Below are 19,165 nucleotides of genomic sequence, written 5' to 3'. Positions count from 1 at the left end.
GTCGGTCGGACGCACTGTCGACTCCGTGCGTGCTCGCGTGTTGAGAATTCATTGTGCGCAGATACGGTGCTGTGTCGAGAATGCCGTCGCGCTAATAGACGACCCGCGAGGCATCGTGCGTTCGGTTTAGAGTGAAGTGTTCGCGTACGCATTCGAGCAAAGTGTGGAGGATACGTTCGGTAGAATATCGCGAGTGAATTAAGTGAAGTGCTACTAGTCCGAGCATACTAAATTCCATATTTTCGAAACGAATTTGGCCTGCGTTTCCACGAAGTTACGTGACGTCTTTTTTCAAATGTAACGGTCGCGCCAAGTGAAATTCTCGTGCACGGTTTACGTTTTACTCGTGTGTGATATAATATCCGTAATATCGAGAGTGCCGAATAAAGTATCGGGCGATCGTTATTAATGTACGGTTCAAGAATAGCATGGTGATGTCAGCAGAAAGCGGCATCCATGGAGCGACTCGGTATTCCGGAAAAGGGATGTAGCAGTAGCAGCAGCAGCAGGAGCAGCGACAGCAATCGGTGAGTGAATTTTTATCAAATCAATTATTTGAATTTATATCATGTATATATGGTATTGTACATTTATAGAACACGATTATGCACATTTGCATAAAACAGATTTAAAATATGTATGCATATAATTGTAAAGTTTACGGGTATAGCATGAAACAGAACCAAATAAACATGGACATAGCATAGAAGAGACCCAAAAAGTCATGCACATTACCTACGGGATTCATATTCATAGATATTTGGCTACATAGTTCAATATGCACATTTTGTGCATATAGAGGCGCTGAAAACACCTAAAACGTAGAGTTCCTTAGAGGAACTCTACTAAAACGACGCGATGACCGCTTTCAGATTCCTCTCTGGTATAAGGCATATATATATACTGATAGGCATTGCAAAAACGAACAACTAATCTGTCATTTCTAATTGATTGTCCACCTTTGTTTATCTGATTTACCTCACTTCTGAATTATTTACGAAAATTATAAGATTTTACAGCAAATTATCGATATTTTAATATTAAAAAATAATATAATCTTTTAATTAATTTAATTGACAATTAAAGTTCCAAATTCTTTTACACAATTAAAAATACATACAAAATATGAAGAGGATTCAAAAGAAGATTTCAATAAAGATTCTAATAATAAAAATTTTTTGTGCGTATTTTTATTTGCATAAAAGAATTTGGAACTCTGTATTAACATAATTCAACGATATTTTTTAATAGTAAAATGTTAGTAATTTGCTTTAAAATCTTCTCTTAAAAAATATATAGGCAATGAGTAAAAATTTTCTTAAAAAAAAATAAATTTTAATTTGACAAAAAATCTATTAATACTGACGATCGAGTTTACAAAACTCATAGCATTGACATCACAATTTCATGTTAAGTAAATGCGAAACGTCAAAAAAAAAAATGCGAAATATTTAAATGCTAACACAAACATTATAAATTCTTGAAAGTACGATCAAGATCGATTCGTATTAAGACGCCATTAAAATTTTTAAATAAACTTTAACATATTCGTATGTCATCGAAGAGCCAAAAGTGCAAACTAACGATTGCAAATCCGTGGCTTTCAAGTATTAATAAAAAAACAATTAGACATATGTGAGAATGGGAAAATCACATATGATAATTCCTTATAATCGCTCTCTCATATTACGTGTACGTATATAATTCCTGCTACACATATATTATGTACGTATTATAATTTTATAAATTTTGTCAAACGATAAAATAAAAATGTATTGTTATATTTAAATCAAATTGTAAAAATACAAGCGCAACAACAATTAAGTAAAGCAATTAAATATGTTTACAATTAAAAAAATATTTACCGAGTTGCTTTGCGGATGTCTTTTCGTAGAAGTTCTGCCGGCACCTCATTCTCCTGCTTACCTCGAATCGCACAATGAGGATCGCCCAATACTTTACTCGCGGCACTCCCGATATTACACGGATATGTGAGTGAAACACGAAACGCGCGAAAATTTCGATTGTCGCGACGCAACAGGTATATACTCATAGGTTGCGAAAAAGCATCTTACGAACGCGATTATTTCTACGCACCACACTGCAGTTTGCAACTGCCCGCTACTACATTTACCACTTTCGACCTCGTACTTATACCCAATTTGCTCTCGATTCTACAATTAAAGCGAAAAGGAAAATAAAAGTCTTATTTCTATATGTATGGTTACGAGTCTTTATTTTATTCGTTAACGGATAATATTGCGCTTCTATCAAGCTGTTTGGCAAAACAGATTGCAAATGTTAACATCGCTGGACCGCTCGATCGAACGGGCGCAAATAGGATATTAATATTCACAATATATTTCGGCGTGCGTCTCACGTAATTTTCTTTTTTTTCGCATTCATATGTATATAGAAATGTAATGCATACAGGAATGTGTGTATCAGGGAAGATTTAAATATGCAATATATCACACGCTACATCACACACGTCACGCATACATACCAAATACTTCTCTCACTTTCTTTGTATATTTATGTTATAGGTATATGTGCTTCATTAATATTTATTATACATATACATATTAATGAAGCACACAAATACACGAATGAGAGCAACGCGAACCTTTAATTAGTAAGTAACGTTATGGAATGAGATTACTGGATCCTCAAATTATGTACAGTATCGTGAAATCGTACACAGAAAAAAGTAAATGATTCAATAAAATGTGTAGTTGCGTGTCAACTACACAATATACTCAATACAATAATATTTGCTGTTAATGCAAGTACAACGGTCTCGATTGAATTGTGATGTTGATATTGCAATAGCATAAATTATTGTATTAAGTATATCTGCATTTGACAGTCTGCAACTATATATTTTGTTAAATCACTTTTTTTCTGTGTACTGTTTGCGAGCGAGTTAAGTGACGCGATTGTAAACGACAACACAACGGACGAGAGCCGGTCGAAAATGGAGCGAGTTCTTCTAATCGTACAAAAGATGTGCGTAATCGCTGTATAATAGACTTTTTTGGCACAACAATCGGCAGAGTCGTTTTACGATGTGATGATAATTTCTCGCGGTTGACACATCTTACGATACGACGACGCATACATACCGTATACAAAACATCACTTGTAATGCAGCAAAAGACGCAGGTATATAAGTTTTTACTCGAATACATGTTGAAACTGCATTTAAAAATATCCCGCCCTAAGAACAAATCCGATAAATCGTCGGGAATAACGCTTGTCTAAAAGTAAATATCGTAAAGATCTTACAAGTAATCTATCTCTCGAATCAGATTGATTAAGTATATTACGAAACTTTCTTATGTTTATATAGTAGACCATGTCAGTTCGAGAGCGCGTCCTTTCCAAAATCCACATATTAAATTTAAAAAAAGGTACGCTTTAGGACCGATGTCTCTTTTCTTTTTAAAGATGTCTTCTATAGATCTTTTTCTTTTTAAAGGTGTCTTTTACCTTTTAAAGGTATCTTTTGTCCGCAATTGTACAGGGTATTCCAGACGCGTGGCATCCATCAATGGCAGACTTCTAAGATTATTTCGATTAAGATTTTCATTCCAAAATGATTTCATAATCAGTTTAGCTGATTTCTCGCGTATCTCGCACATCTCGCACATATAGATTGAACAATCGCGCCTTTCTTATGCGCATTTTCTCACTTTTACAACCTAAATATGTCTTACAGTACATGTGCGCACACGCACACACGCACGCACACATACACACACACGCGCGCGCGCGCGCAATAATTTTTATTAACATATCTTAATACTCGTTTGCTTAATGTTAGGGAGAGAACACTCTCCATTGTTAATAGGTAATATCATGATAAGATGCAACAATCACATGTTCTATATATCATATAAAGAATCAATATCAATATTACGTGATGATAATTAAGCGATAAAAAATTCACAAAAAAATGTTTCAATCCTTTTTCCACGTTACTTTACTTCGAGCAACAAGAATCGCGGACTCTCCATGAATCTCTCTTCGTTCATCATTATTATACATAAGTCTTTTTTTACATATATATATACACAGCTTTATCACTATATAAAAGGGCAAGTTCGAGATTATATAATAACTCTATACTGAATCTTACATCTACAAAAAATGTTTTACAAAAAAAATTTATCCAAAAATTCCCGGCGCAAAGTATCTCAATAAATAATCTTGTATTGTTAGTTCTATTCAATTTAACGAGATATATCTAGAATTGTATGTCGTTAAAAAACACCGTGATGATACATAACACATTATACAAATTTTCCATATTTCATGTTTAAAGTAAATTTTATGTTTAAAGTGATCGATAACGCTTTATTCAAGACAAATTCAATAACGCAGTTAAAAAAAAAATTAATTAAAAAGTATACCTGAAAAGGCTCTTATATTGAATTAATAGCGATATATACAATTTAAAACCGCTTATATAGCCAAAGCTAGTTAAATTTTGTTATTTCAATACTTTATTAAATAATACAAATGTTTCGGCACATGGTTTTCGGCCAAAAACAAACTTGCCAAATGGATTTAATCTATCCACTAAAGGTAAATTCTTTTTTATATACAATTAATTTCACCGTCCAATAAAAAATTATCAGCTGCATAGATATACGTAATAAATACAATAAAAGCTGCCATTTAGAATTTAGCTGAAAGATGCATCTGCTAATACACTTTTCTATAGATAGTAAAATGCATTGTTGTGTGACAGGAACTTTAATTAGACTAAAATCCCATTTCAATTCATTTTTACGAATTAATCACAGATTAAAGACATGTCGCACTCGATAAATATTAATGGAAAAATATTATAATGGACGTTATTTTTTTCAACCAAAAAATATGTATGTACGAAATATCATTGCTGCAGTTTGTTATACAATCTTGGAAGACACTTACGTTTCTTTTACGCAACGTGTTATCCTATTTCACACCCAGTCGTCGCTACTCTTAACACTCTATGCAAAAACAATTTAGCCTATTTTACTGAAATTGTGATGTCTCGTTTGTATTTCTATTCTAGATATTCTCGCTGTTGAAATGCATAGACAAACAATCTATAAGTATATATGTACATAACGAATCTTCAAAGAATAGAACACTTTCGTTAATATCTTCACGTGGCATCGCAACGTATCGCTCGACAAGGATTCGACAGAATAAGTAACAGAATGAGTACTTAATCTCACTGGAAGTGTCAAATATTTTAATAAAAAAGTCGAGACGCGCAGTTAAAAATAATTGATCTGATACATGAAATAGATAATGAAGTGTATGGATAATACATGAGTACATAACTAAGGCGAAATTTACGACTGCGTGTAAATATACGACGTCATATAAAATTAGTATAAGATTCTCTAATGCCACTTAATAACAAATTAGTACTTTAATTGCTGTGAAAACCTTCAGTACCCTGTCTCTAATGTTATAACCGGTTACGTATATATTTATATACACAATAAGACTTTCTATGGCACGAAGACAAAAAGTACTGTTATCTCGTGTGCCAGATCTCGACAGAATACGGAATACGGAAGAAAATATTCCTTACGATGCAACGCTGACCATCCATCAGAATACGATCAAACGTCAACCACATCGTTATTGTTGTAATTGAAATTTGAATCGCGCAAAAATGACGTGCGACGAAGCTTAAAACTGAGACGACTCTCTTCAACCGTTTTCGGCACTTCCGTTGCCTGCGAACACATACAATATTTCTTATTTGTTAAACAAAATTTTAACGAGACATTAACGCATTTGTCAAAATCGTAGTTTATTTTATGTGAACGGAATAAAACAATTATTAATAAAGCATACGCATATGAGAGGTTTATGATTATTTTTGTAATTATTTTATTGATTAAATAATAACGAGACGTTTAATCTAATTACGTTTTATCTCATTTAAAACTATACTACAGTAATAATAAGAGCAGTTATCAATAAAAAAAAAATTTTTTTAACTGACGAAGGGATTTCTCGACAAAAACGATGACAAAAAATATACATAAAATACCTTGGCGTCTGATCGGTCGACAGAACGTTGGAGTAGCGATCGCCATGCTGCAGGTGTGGCATGCTCTAAAATAATAGGTAACAGGCGTGGCTTGTACATCAAAGGATTTACATGCGTGTTTAGTGCTATATTAAGGAGCATAAGGATACGCGCAACAATGATGTCGAAGTTCGAAAAATGTACGGCAAATTAACTAAGATGTACAACAAATTAATTAAGAAATTAATCATGCGACACAAAGAAACAAGTAAAAACGAACAGTACTTACCATTCTCCTTCCTTTCCGTCTTGCTTTTATTCAAGCTCGCTGCCAATTCTCTCACAGATCTCTTTTCCACGCTTGTATTACTCAACGAACTCGCAGTGCTACTTGCTGATAAGGTTGGCGGCAAAGAAGCCGGCCCACTGACACCGCTATCGGTAGACTCGTCGAGAGCATCGCCAGAGTCGGGCGTGTTGCCAGCTGAAGTGTTCGGACTAGAACCGTCGCTCAATAGACTAAATTCTCCTGTAAAATTAAGTTACAGTCAGTGATTTCAGCCATCATAAGCATTTTCTACCATTTATTTTCTTTACACTGGATTGACTATGAATAATGATAGTTTTGTATTAAATATCTCCTTAAGGTTTTGTAAGTTTTCTATAAACAATTACGCGTTCAATCACAATTTTCTATTCAAGAGCTAATTTTGTCCCTTACCGGATTTTCGATCAGTAGCCATGCTCCATGGTCGCGGTTTAGGCGCCGTCGCTGGTGGAGTAGGCTTATTTTTCATAAGTGAGCCGTTGCTTTTTCCGTCACTCGTAGACCCGCTACTCTTCAACGGTTTCAGTACAGGGGACTTAGCCGAATCGGATGTATTCTTGGTGCCACTATTACCATTTATCGGACTTCTTAAGTCGTGACCGGTCGATCGTAGCTTAACAGATGAGGATGACTTTTCTGCATCAGGCTTCTTCACACTTTTACGATCTTGGTCCTTCTCCAATATATTCGCTCCGAAAGTGTCGTCAATGTCGTGCGAGCCACGTGGGCTCACATTAGATAAATTTGTTAACGTACTGCGTTTAGAATCATCGCTCATATCATTCGCAGAACCGCTGTTACAAGTCTCCTTTGCAAAAGCTTCGCCTTTGGATCTCTCGTGGGCTTGAGCACTGTCTGTGGTATTTCTTCGGGCGAGCGGTGACGCGGTGAGCGGAGAATCACCTTGTGATCTTCTACCTACAAGAGGAGAAAATTTTTCCAAATTGTCGCTGGATCGTGAACGTGGCGTAGGTTCTAAAAGCGTCTTCAACATTGGCGAATTACAGCTGTGCTTCTTCTCCATATCGGGTGGAATGCTCTTGTGACTTGTCAAGGATAGATTCGGACTGCTATCCGTTGGAAAAGTATGTAGAGAGCTGTAAATTACAATAAGTATCACTTTACAATTCAAGTTGGCAAAAATAGAAAAAGTAAAGAAAGGAAAGATTTTGGTAAAAATAGAATGTTTCATATAAGAATACAAAAGATTAATATGAAAGAATACATTTACCTGTCGTCGCTCGTAGGCGAAATCAAAGGAGTAGTAGGTGTAGTAGGTCGGAAAAACACGTCAAGACCCTCGCCTAAAGCAAGACCGTCAATTGGTTGATCCGGTCTTAACATCGGCCTCGTAGGCGCTCGCGTTTTTGTTCTGCGTGGTCTAGATTTGACCAGATGCTGCAACTGCTGACCTACTGTGTTGGGCAATTCCGAAACGGAATCTAACGACTCTGTCAACGAATGCTCGGTTTCTGAGATAGCTGCAAAACATCAATCATATTTTGCAACTTGACAGACTTATGGTAGAGTGATGAATACAAACCTTCTGCTTGACCCTTTGGCAATGACGGCAAAAGATCCGGTATATCATCGGCGGATAATCCTTCCACCGAGTCTACGACGGATTTAGGTCTTAATTTCCTACCATGCAGACTTTTACGTTTATTCGATAGATGTGGTGTTGCCTGAATAAAAAAATATTACGTGTTATAGAATATTTACGATAATCAGTCGTATCATATCATGAAATATTTTGCATTGTTTTCATCTCTATATCTTTGTAATACCTACCAGATTAAGATAATCCAATTTCTATGTAAGCATGTAAATGAAAATAACATATTTTAACTGCGTGTCATATAAATTCAAATGAAAATATTTATACATAAAATGTATGCGCTTCGTATTTTTAAAATACTGTTCCAGGATTGCCTAACATTAAGATGTTAAAGAATTCAAAATTTTTACCATCGGTGATTGATCGTTGACGCATTGACCAATGGAATCTGCCAGTGAACATGTCTCCGGTGGACAGTCTTCTTCGGATACAAGACTAGCTCTACCAGGAGGTAAAGTCATGGAGACACCACTCGCGCTAGTCACACCTATCACACTTCCGCTGCTCATCGAGCCAGCGCTAGGTCGTAAAACATCTGGTGTGCTGCTTCTTGTTCGACTATCACAATCGCCAATCTAAAAATATTTTATTACATTAGCTCGTATCATTATAAGAATACCAAAATGTAAACTCTAAATATTATGAAATGACAAATTAATGAATATACAGAACATTATCAAGAGTTTAAAAATTAATCTCCTACTTAAAATTAAATTCTCAAGTTTCCCTTTTCATTAATATTAATTGAAGATTTTTGATCGACGATATATTCTATGCTATTAAAAATTTTTTCAAACTTACCAAAGTTTTGTAACTTCTTGACAATGACTCGATTACCTCATCCGTGATTCTGTCGGATATATGCGCTGCAACTGCTAAATTGAGCTCGCTAATGTAAAAAAAAGAAGAGAAAAAGGATTAAAGTTATTATGAAAATAAATCAGTAATTTCGATTTATTAAGATTATTATAAAATTCTTACTTGACTCTATTGACAATATCTGCGCCAGCTTGTTCAGTAACAGTGGTATGTATAAATTCACTATTGATTTGGTTTTTCTCTTTGCATGTATTACGAAGATCATCTTGCACCGCGATCGGTTCACTCTCATCGCCCCTAATCACAGTTTGCGAAAGTATAGAAGGACATTGCTCATTCGCGCACTTTAACATCGCATCCAAAGAATCCTGCGTCATAAATTTCTCATATAAATAATTGCATCTCTCAGAGAATAATGACTATTTTAAACTTGTGACTAAAATTAATAAGAAAATATCCATAAAAATGCCTTAAACACACATACCTGTAAATATACCGTTATAACTTTGTGAAGTTCATTCGCCATATCATGTAGCTTTAGTTCGATTGGATTATTCTCGTCACGTCTTTGAAGCACTTCATGTAATCTTGGTAGTAGCTACAAAAGACATAACATGCATAAATATTTCAATGAAATCAATGTGATCTTAAAATTTTACTATAATTGTAACCTGTTTAGAATTATCCGCGTCTTGTATAAGTCCAGTTGCATAATTAATATCATTATTAGCGTCGCAACTTTCTGCCGCGAGAGCCTTGATAGTATCCTGCGTTTGAACGACAAGTCTGTCAACCATTTGCTGCGTGGAGCTCAATAAAAATCCTTGTTGTAACCTAAAAGCTTGCCCATGGCTATATTTGCACGGCGTGACATTTCTTTGCAATAGATCTTGTATCTTCTTGGATAACTGTTCTGTTTTTTCCGCGGAGGTTTTCATACAAGGTTGCAGATCATAAATCGGAAATGGCATGTGCCGTACACTACAGTTTCTGCAAGAATAAATTTTTGGTAAACTTACTGTGTTTCTCTTTCTATTTTGATCTACGACACACATGTACATACTTCTCTAGAGCATGAACAATATCCGCATAGCCTTGTAACGTGATATTGTTCTTATCGTAGATAATGGTCCGTAAATGATTATTAATCTGCAACGCTTTCGCAAGCAATCTCGCGCCGGGATCACCTATCTGGTTACCGCTAATATCGAGGGTGTGAAGACACGTATTGCTACCAAGAGCATTGATCAGATTATAGAGATCGCCCTTCAATCGAGAGTCAGGTAGATGCAACGCTTGAAGAACACAGTCGTCTTCTTGAAGCATTTGCACCAAAGCATCCATCACGACAGCTATGTGCTTACTCTTCATACCGGCGGTATTACGCCCCATGTAAAGCTGCTTTATCGATTTATTTTTGCCCACTGCTGTTATAACTTGTGCCAAATCGACGTCCATATCTATGAATAAAAATGACTTTATATTTATTGTACTTAATTAATGTCCATTTTTCCCTATTAATGTAGATTAACTTTAATTTCGATTTAACTTTTTTTAGTTTTAAAAATAAAAAGATAAAGATTAAATTAAATTAAGATCAAAATTAATCTGTTGCTAAAAATAAATATTTGAAAAACTGGCTAAATATATTACATGATTTACATAGCTCAGTTTCTTTCAATCCCAGATAAAAATATCAATTATACATACTACTGTCTGATATATCCAATGACGCTATACATCGAACTCCATGAATGCAAGATTCTAAAACATGTGCGCCCATGGAACCCAAATTATTTCCACTCATGTCAAGTTCTAGGCCAACTGTACTTTCGTTGCATGCCAGACCGAGTAGTAGGTGTTTTAATGCCTCCAATGGTAATTTGCACGAAGATATATTTAAGTACTTCAACGAGAGAGTTGCTGTGAAAAATTGCTTAAAACTCGGAGGTATTTCTTTGGTCTTTTTGCTCGAAAAAGAATTCCGGGCAACATTCAGATGGACTAGATTAGTTGCACAACCCCGTAATAATGCACCAAACAACTAAATCAAGTTGTAAAAAACAATGTTAATAATGTAAATTATATCGACTGAGTGTCAATTAGAAATTATTATTTTTTTCAAGTGCATAATTAGCTACTTACACATTCTAAAGTAGTATCCGTACCGCTAAGATCTAGATGTGTTAAACTATTAGGTTGCGCCAAAAAATTACACAAATTCTGTAATCATTAAACATATATAAAATAGGATTTTAATCGCAATTATAGCTTATCGCAGAGTTCAATTTGCTAATTATGAACTCACATTAACATCATCTTTTAAGGTGTTCTCCGAAAGATTAAGATATCGCAAACTAGTCGGCATGCTTCTGTTCAAGCTTAATGCATGTGCTATTTGGCTTATACCTTTCCCAGTTAATCCACAATGAGCCAAATTCAATTTTTGTAAACCTTTAGGCAACTTGCCAATAGGACCGCTTAGATGAGTACCACCTTAAAAATATATAACAAATTTTGAGTAGTGCATAAATAATCAAAATAATAGCTTTTTTTACTCGCAGAGTTCAATAGCATTCAATAGTATATCAACGTGACAGAATAAACTCTGAAATATTATATAAAATAAAGGGATATACAAATATAACACAGTCTTTAACATAAAAAATATAAATTAAAAGTGCATTTTTAGAGAAGGAAAAGCATATTACACATTAGTATAATTACTAGGAATAATTAAAATCATTAATTATTGGCACACCTTGCATTAACTTGGCTATTATTCCACACAAGCTAGAGGCTCCTACAAAAAATTTAAAAAAATCTATTCAGGACACTTTCGAAATTATGATTAACAACTAGAAAATGGAGATTGTTCAATAGGTGTAGTGCAGATGAAGATTTTAAATACAAAAGGGACATTGAATAAGTCATTGAGATTAATTAATACCTTTGTCTTCGATCATATTGTGCGACAGATCTATCGTTTGCAGCATCGTGTTAGCATTAGAAATCAAAGCCAATGACAACTTGTGAGCGAAATCCCTTTAAAACCGAATATTCATACATTATAACTATATATTAAATATTTTTCCTGTGTTAAAGTTAATAAAAAACTTAAACCATTACCACTTAATTCCAAGATTATCCAAATAAAGCTCTTGAATGGATAAAGATCTTCGCATAATATGTAACAATCTCTCCAGAGGCTCATGAGTCAATTTAAGATGGGACGCCCTTAATTTTGTAAACCAGGTATTATACTCCAAGGCTGAAATAATTGGCACTAAGTCCTTCTGATCTAAATGATCGAAATCTCTCAAATTCAGCTCTCTGGTGTCGTGTGAAAGATATATTGTGTCGACGTCCTAAAATTTGTATCTCTCTAAATAAGATTTTTGTAATAGACAGTTTTAATGTTATTAAAATAAACTTGAAATGATGTCATTGATCTCACCCAGGCCACTTCCTCTCTATATGGTACACCATGCAAATCACACATGCAGGCATACTGAGTAGAAAAACCACCACAGGGCCCTGTATGTCTCGTAGCTTCTGTGCTTCTGGCTAATTCGCTCCCACGTATGCTCTGCAGTCTGCTAGCTGGTATTACCTCTATTTTTCGTATAATGTAACTAAAAATAACATATCAAAATACATAATCAATAAATTTAACAAACAAAAGAATTCCTTGGTTATGAAATAAAATGGAATGTACTTTAGTGGTACAGTAGGAAAGATATTTCGAATTGCCGTATGTAAGGCCTCTATCATAGCGTCCACCTCTGTGGTATCCCCACCGATGCTGTTTGTAGTAAAATTGTAATATCGTTCTCCGACAGTCAAACATAGCTGATTTGCTCTCCTTGACTCTATGGCCGTTACTTCTAGGTAATGAAAATGGCAGTCGATCTACAAAGGAATAAATTTAAATACCTCATTTAATGATAAAATATAAAATTAACAGAAAGCACAGACAAACTAAACTTACTCTTGTAGGTACTTTGGCCGATAAGAGGAAGAGGCGACATGGCGAAAATACCTTAAGAACAAGATAAGAAAAGTTAAGAACAAGGAAAACTAATTTAGCTTAAAAATGACTAACTATTGTAAAGAGGAAGACAGACAGAGAAAGTGATTACTCACAAGAACACGATTTTCCTGCTTATCCTGTTTTGTTTCCAATTTCACCACGTTCTTTAATAGTATCTTCACATGCTTACCAAGTAGTGCTTTCACCGATTCTGCAAGTAATAAATAATTTACACAACTGTACTTTTACTCTAGGATAACACGCCTAATAAAAAGTAGCACAAAGACCCTGTTAACCACTTGCTCCTTTTTAATATAAAAGGATTCAACGACGGACTAATTTATAAAACTCGCGTGAGACACAAAAGTATAAACAGATGACAAAATCAATGTTTAATGACGACGAGAAAGATTGTTTACGGATGACAGTTCGCTCGGAGTTGCTACGACAAGCGACGTAAACACTTGTGATGAAACGGTGACAAACCGTTCAAATCTTTCGTGAGCTGCGACCGGGTTGACATTTTGCTAGCTGGAGTCTTCCATTGAAGTTCGCCGTTCCATCTAATGTGTCGTCGTCTCTTTTTCTCTTTGTCTCCTTCCTTGGTCGCTTTCCTCACTCCTCACCGATTAGGAATGTACTGTCAGGACAAAGGGCGATGTCACGAGAAGACGAGCAAGCAGTACAGTAGCAGCCATGTTGGCACCTGTACCTGTATTAGGCATTGGTCTACGATGGTCACCGATGATCGGTGACGATGGCCGCGATTACGCTCCGGACACCGGAGCGAGATGCTGCTACAGATTCTGTACTTCTGTAGTACAGAATAGTACAGTACAGATCGCCGTCGCCGCCGGACTTGAAAACTTCTCCGCGTCGCATTACGCCCTCTCGGATAATATTCTATAGGCGGAGTAAGTAACGGTAGTTGACGGTAGTCCAAAGTCCAAATTTATATGTAAACCAAATGATTACGCAAAATACACGTTAGCGATGTACACCCAATATAAATTACTTGCAAAATTGTTCACTGTAAATAAACGGCAATTACTTTTTGCGCAGAAAATAAAAAAAATTATACTAAATGTTTGCGCCTATCACTCAAATGTCGATAATGTCAAAACTCTTCAATTATCTCCAAATCCACTTGCCATTTATTATGAGAATTTACCCAAACTCTGCATTGTCCTGCATTCCATCTTCTTTATGACGTGTATGTGTACGTGTATACGTTCTTATTTCATTACTCTTTTATTAATCGTAAATAAGAAACAATTAATAACTCAGCTTATTTTGCTGATTTTCGCATAATTGCTTATTCACTTTAATTTATTTTAGGTTCGTGATTATATTGACATTTAAGCTTATTACAAAGGTAATAAATATAAATATTTTATTTATTTTACTTATTGTAGAATCCGTTTATTGCACTCAATTGCGAAGAAGATTAACTCTCCATCATGAGTCTTTTAAAGATTGCTCTAATTGCTGGAGGACAAGTGTGTCTCAGAAGATCTTATTCTACGGGTTTAAAGTTCATAGAAATTACTCGAGACAATGATACAGGTACCAATACTGCTGTTTCCATCAAAATTTCTATATATAATATCATATCTCTCAAATTTTATTTTACTCTTTGATCAAATAGGAATAGAGATTATATCTATGGCAAGAAAACCTGTCAACAGTTTAAATACAGAGCTGTTAGGTGAACTAAAGACATCTTTATTGGAGGCTCAAAACAATCGTAGTAAAGGGATTGTATTAACGTCGTCCTTGCCAACTATATTCTCAGCAGGTTTAGACATCATGGAAATGTGTACAACGGATAAACAGAAACTTACTAACTTCTGGCAAACATTACAAGACACTTGGTTGACTATTTACAGTCTAAACATACCAATTGCTACTGCTATCAATGTACAGAATCTTTTAAATGTTACTAAGAGATATTAATATTCTGTCTCTCTCTCTCTCTCTCTCTCTCTCTCTCTCTCTCTCTCTCTCTCTCTCTCTCTCTCTCTCTCTCTCTCTCTCTCTCTCTCTCTCTCTCTCTCTCTCTCTCTCTCTCTCTCTCTCTCTCTCCCTCCCTCCCTCCCTCCCTCCCTCTCTCCCCCTTCTTTCTCTCTCTCCAACAATTTAGTGAAATGTTTCTTTTTACACAGGGCTCCAGTCCTGCCGGAGGTTGTCTGATGGCAATATCTTCAGAATACAGAGTTATGGTTGAAGGCAAGCATACTATAGGATTAAACGAAACACAATTAGGTATTGTCGCGCCGAAATGGTTCAAAGACGTATATATTGATGTGATAGGCTATCGACAAGCTGAGCTAGCACTTTTAAGGTATGTAAAATTTTTAATGAATATGTATATAACATGAATACTTAACGAAATCTTATATGATACATTTTAGGGGGTCTCTATTTAAGTCTGAGAAAGCATTGCAGCTTGGACTTGTAGACGAGCTTGCTAAAGATAAAACGAATGCAATAGAAAAATGCAAAAATTACATACTATCTTATAAAAATATACCAGGTAAAAATATTGTATCACTACCATATGTTATAAGTATTGATATATAGTATATATCATACAATATACACACACACGCACGCGCGCGTGTATGTGTGTATATATATATTGTTATATAAAATATATTAATCACATATCGCTAAAGGTTTGGGAAGGTCCGTCACCAAGTTAGATTTGCGAAACGACTTGATAGAATGGTTGAAAAAAAATAAGGAAGCTGATATCGACAAATTCGTATCCTATGTACAATTACCAAAAGTACAAGCTGGCCTTAAACTTTATATAGAATCTTTGAAACAAAAGCAATAGATAACCTTGGTAAGGTATTCAATAGGTATTTTGGTAAGAAACATTTCTATTTTATACTCTTATAAATCAAAGTTTTATCAACTTTTATATATACATATTTTATATTGAAATATATATTTGTATGCTATGTATTAACAAGTATGTCACTTACATTTATTTCCTGAATTTTATTCCAAAAAAAGACAAAACATATTAATTGTTAATTTTCCAATATGCCGTCGTCATGTAGATCAATATCTGCCAAATCTAAGTGTTGTGGTAAACTTAACAAATTAAGTTGTTGCTGTTGAAATTCAATAAAATTCGACATTTCCAATATTTGCTGGCGGTTTCTTTTGTCTTCATTCCTATTCACAAAATTTTTTTATTTACATGTAAAATATAAATAAGTTAAACTTTGTAAAAATTATAATCACTCACATGATTAACTGATCGATATAATCTTTGAGCCAATTGTTCAGTCGACTTATCATATGCTTCTCTCGATTGTCTATCACCTATAAATTATATTTTTCAATTATCAGTTACTAATTATCTTAATAATTTTCAAATTTGTAACGTTTACTTGTAAATGTATATCATGTGAAGTGGCAAGTGTTGTGGCCAAAGTATCTTTGTCGCAACACAAATTCTTAAGATGAAATGGTATATATACTTTATCGCCAAAACCGCTTAGATAATGTACAATTAATCCATTTATAATATTGTTATATTCAATCTCTGCATTTCGTAATAGAGAAAAGTATCCTTGTGTGTCTTTTAGGAATGAGTTGACCATGTCTGATATATCAATCCTGAATACTTCGTTTATATCCTTTTTTAACAAAAAAACAAATTGCCCTCTTAAATATGTAATTAATATTCTTATGCTTCTCTGTCTGTTTTATATATTAATGTACCTCCATTTGATCATGCAATATTACTTCTATAGATATTAACCGATTTTGTGCCTTAGATAATAAATCATTAAATTCATTAAACAATTCCCTTGCTTTTGCGGCGGTGTTCTCGGCATCTTCCTCTTGTTTCTCTATCAAAGCTTCCATTACATTTTTTATATCTGTAAATATCTTGACTTTTTTTTCAAGTACTTCATCTACAATCCTTATACAGTAAAGAAAAAAATGATATAAGTCACATAATTGTTAAATACTAATAATTAAAACATTATATAATAATCAAATAAATAATCTCAATTTTTAAGTAGATTTTTATTTAAGTAAAAATTATTTATTTTACCTTCTTGCTTTATTTTGTGTATTTTCTTTACTCTCATTAATAGCAATTTCAAATAATCTTATTTCTTCTGTTCTTCTATCACTCTCTCGTAAACCTAGTTCATATAATTCATAGCATATTGCAAGGAAAGACTTTTTGTACTCTTCAAATGCGTTCTGTGTATTTTCGTTTATTGTGGATAACGTTCTGCCTGCTGTTTTCATCAATAAATTATAAATAAGTGTGTATATAGACAGTAATAAGAAATGAAATATAAATCTACCTTCATCAGAAGAAAACATTTGTTGAAATAAATAATCATCATCAAGGAATTCCACATATGATGCGGATAGTAATGTAATTTTGTCTTCACGTTCCCGTTGCATTGCCAATTCCATTTGCATCTTTGCCTCGTTTTCTTCAAGACTGCTGATTATACGACTACAGAAATAAAATGTCATAATTATTCATTTATGATATAAAATATTTAAAAGATTTTTAATTTTACTGTATAAAAGTTAATAATTACTAATGCTTATCGATAGCGGATTGACGCTCGTTTTCGGATATCATTCTATATTGATAATAAATTAATTGAGGCACAAATGCGAATAAATAGTCTAAGTATCCATCCATCTCTGTGCAAGGATTGTCGCGCATGTTTAAACTTTTGAGCAATTTGAACTCACGTAGATATACAACCTACATTAACGGAATTTTATAAAAATATAAATGACAAAGAAAGCAATGTTTATAATCTCCAATCTTATTAATTAATCAATTATATCTTTAAAATTATTGTCAGTACGATTTCGAAATATATAATTGTTTCTTTGATTAAATGATATTCACTTAAAAAGACCTAAAATGATTTTAACATAGGATTATAAACATCAAAGAAGTATAAGAAGACTCATAAAATTTAATTATACACACATGCTTCCAGTCATCAATCTTATTTTTACCAATGTTCAAAATAGTCAACTTCTTCAAATTGCTTATACCCTGTACAATTGAGATCTCATTACTGTATAGAAGCAAAATTTCTAGTTGATGTAGATTATTCAAATTTTCCATAATTTTAATACGATTAAATGAGAGGTCTAATTCTTTTAAGTGGCACAGCTCATACAGATTTTCAATTTTTTCGATAATATTATGAGATAGCGACAGTTTGACTAGATTTTTCAAAATCCAGAGGTAATCAATGTTTAATATCTCTACAAAACAATATATATATGTTAAAATTATAATATTAAAATCAATTTTACAAATAAAAATGGTAATATGATAATACAGAATAAACATTAATCATATGTATGCTCAGAGCTACTGCTTACTGAGAAACTCAATACGAATCTCTTCTAATTTGTCTAGCTGGATTCCATCTTGAAGAAATAATCGACCGCCTTCTTTTTTCGGTCCTTGGTCAATCGCTAGAGAAACAAGCATGCTCCGTGTTATCACACCAGGCTCCATAGCTTCACGTAATGCTCTGATTGTATCTGTCTTATGCATCTTGTTTCATGCTTTAGTTTCAAATCTGTGTTCATACATGCAAGTATAATGAATCTTGAGTATTGCTTTACAACCACGGTATATGATCCGTTTATAATTCTTTCCCTTTAATAAACTGGTAAATTCCAAACTACAAAAATGAAACAAAATAAATAAAAATGAGTAGAATCAGGCTTAGATGTTTATGTAAAAATATAAATCGTCTACATTGTACATAAAATTTAATGTAAACTAATATATGTAAACTGTTTTACATATGATCTATGTAAACAATGATTCATGAATCAGGGAAGATTCATATTTTATGAGAAATAGTAAAAATTATATTCCACTTTTTTATTCTTAATATATTTTTATTTTATTAATTTTAAAGTTAGATGTAATATAGCAATCATATAAAATTTTTTTAATTACTTTTTTTCTATACTGTGCTATTAAATTTATAATAATTTATATAATTTACATTGGCAGTATTCTACATGAAAAAGATTTGTATAAACACAACATAAACAATATAAACGTATATACGGGCATAAATAATTCACGTAGACGTAATCTTAGAATTTAACTTTGAATAGAATAGACTAACATTATTTTTAAACATATACATACATATTAAGCGTACATTTGCAGATTGTGTAGAGTGTGAAACGGAAAAAGACTTGTTTTAGTCGCCATGGTTACAGCATTTTGAAACTCGCAAAATGTCGGGCAGTGAAATTCATAAAAATAGCAGCCTGCTT

General features: G+C 33.6%; 3 protein-coding genes across 12 annotated transcripts; 1 reads left to right on the top strand and 2 right to left on the bottom strand.

Annotated features, from left to right (window-relative positions):
- Positions 1-2,209: 2,209 nt before the first annotated feature.
- LOC105827769 (F-actin-uncapping protein LRRC16A) lies at positions 2,210-13,466 on the bottom strand. 4 transcript variants are annotated; one of them, XM_012665876.2, is made up of 24 exons: positions 13,331-13,466; positions 12,958-13,055; positions 12,803-12,853; positions 12,530-12,723; positions 12,269-12,446; positions 11,941-12,179; positions 11,762-11,856; positions 11,573-11,614; positions 11,120-11,307; positions 10,957-11,034; positions 10,522-10,855; positions 9,875-10,271; positions 9,483-9,801; positions 9,296-9,409; positions 8,974-9,179; positions 8,794-8,881; positions 8,343-8,567; positions 8,166-8,186; positions 7,918-8,059; positions 7,606-7,855; positions 6,768-7,471; positions 6,336-6,575; positions 6,068-6,132; positions 2,210-5,747 (listed from the first exon to the last, which is right to left on the bottom strand). In XM_012665876.2, the coding sequence occupies exons 1-24, from the start codon at positions 13,365-13,367 to the stop codon at positions 5,631-5,633; spliced, it is 4,422 nt and encodes a 1,473-aa protein (XP_012521330.1). In that variant the 5' UTR covers positions 13,368-13,466; the 3' UTR covers positions 2,210-5,630. The 4 variants fall into 4 exon arrangements, with proteins under 4 accessions (XP_012521330.1, XP_012521333.1, XP_012521331.1 ...); XM_012665879.2 differs by lacking the exon at positions 6,068-6,132; XM_012665877.2 differs by lacking the exon at positions 8,166-8,186.
- Positions 13,467-13,621: 155 nt separating this feature from the next.
- LOC105827774 (enoyl-CoA delta isomerase 1, mitochondrial-like) lies at positions 13,622-16,002 on the top strand. Of its 4 annotated transcripts, none has more exons than XM_012665888.3 (6): positions 13,622-13,758; positions 14,260-14,410; positions 14,493-14,764; positions 15,010-15,188; positions 15,259-15,380; positions 15,523-16,002. In XM_012665888.3, exons 2-6 carry the CDS (start codon positions 14,305-14,307, stop codon positions 15,684-15,686), a joined length of 843 nt encoding a protein of 280 aa, XP_012521342.1. In that variant the 5' UTR covers positions 13,622-13,758; positions 14,260-14,304; the 3' UTR covers positions 15,687-16,002. The 4 variants fall into 4 exon arrangements, with proteins under 4 accessions (XP_012521342.1, XP_012521344.1, XP_012521343.1 ...); XM_012665890.3 differs by lacking the exon at positions 13,622-13,758 and adding an exon at positions 13,779-14,057; XM_012665889.3 differs by lacking the exon at positions 13,622-13,758 and adding an exon at positions 13,779-14,063.
- Positions 15,741-19,139, bottom strand: LOC105827770 (dynein regulatory complex subunit 3). 4 transcript variants are annotated; one of them, XM_012665882.3, is made up of 10 exons: positions 19,035-19,139; positions 18,245-18,552; positions 17,841-18,124; positions 17,434-17,606; positions 17,188-17,345; positions 16,926-17,118; positions 16,586-16,790; positions 16,342-16,500; positions 16,107-16,183; positions 15,741-16,033 (listed from the first exon to the last, which is right to left on the bottom strand). In XM_012665882.3, the coding sequence occupies exons 2-10, from the start codon at positions 18,420-18,422 to the stop codon at positions 15,886-15,888; spliced, it is 1,575 nt and encodes a 524-aa protein (XP_012521336.1). In that variant the 5' UTR covers positions 18,423-18,552; positions 19,035-19,139; the 3' UTR covers positions 15,741-15,885. The 4 variants fall into 4 exon arrangements, with proteins under 4 accessions (XP_012521336.1, XP_012521335.1, XP_028048097.1 ...); XM_012665881.3 differs by having other exon boundaries at positions 16,252-16,500; positions 19,035-19,138; XM_028192296.2 differs by having other exon boundaries at positions 16,252-16,500; positions 19,048-19,120.
- Between the last annotated feature and the right edge of the window lie 26 nt (positions 19,140-19,165).

Source organism: Monomorium pharaonis, chromosome 1 (genome assembly GCF_013373865.1).
Source record: "Monomorium pharaonis isolate MP-MQ-018 chromosome 1, ASM1337386v2, whole genome shotgun sequence".
Classification (NCBI taxonomy): domain Eukaryota; kingdom Metazoa; phylum Arthropoda; class Insecta; order Hymenoptera; family Formicidae; genus Monomorium; species Monomorium pharaonis.
This window is presented reverse-complemented; position numbering and strand designations above follow the sequence as displayed.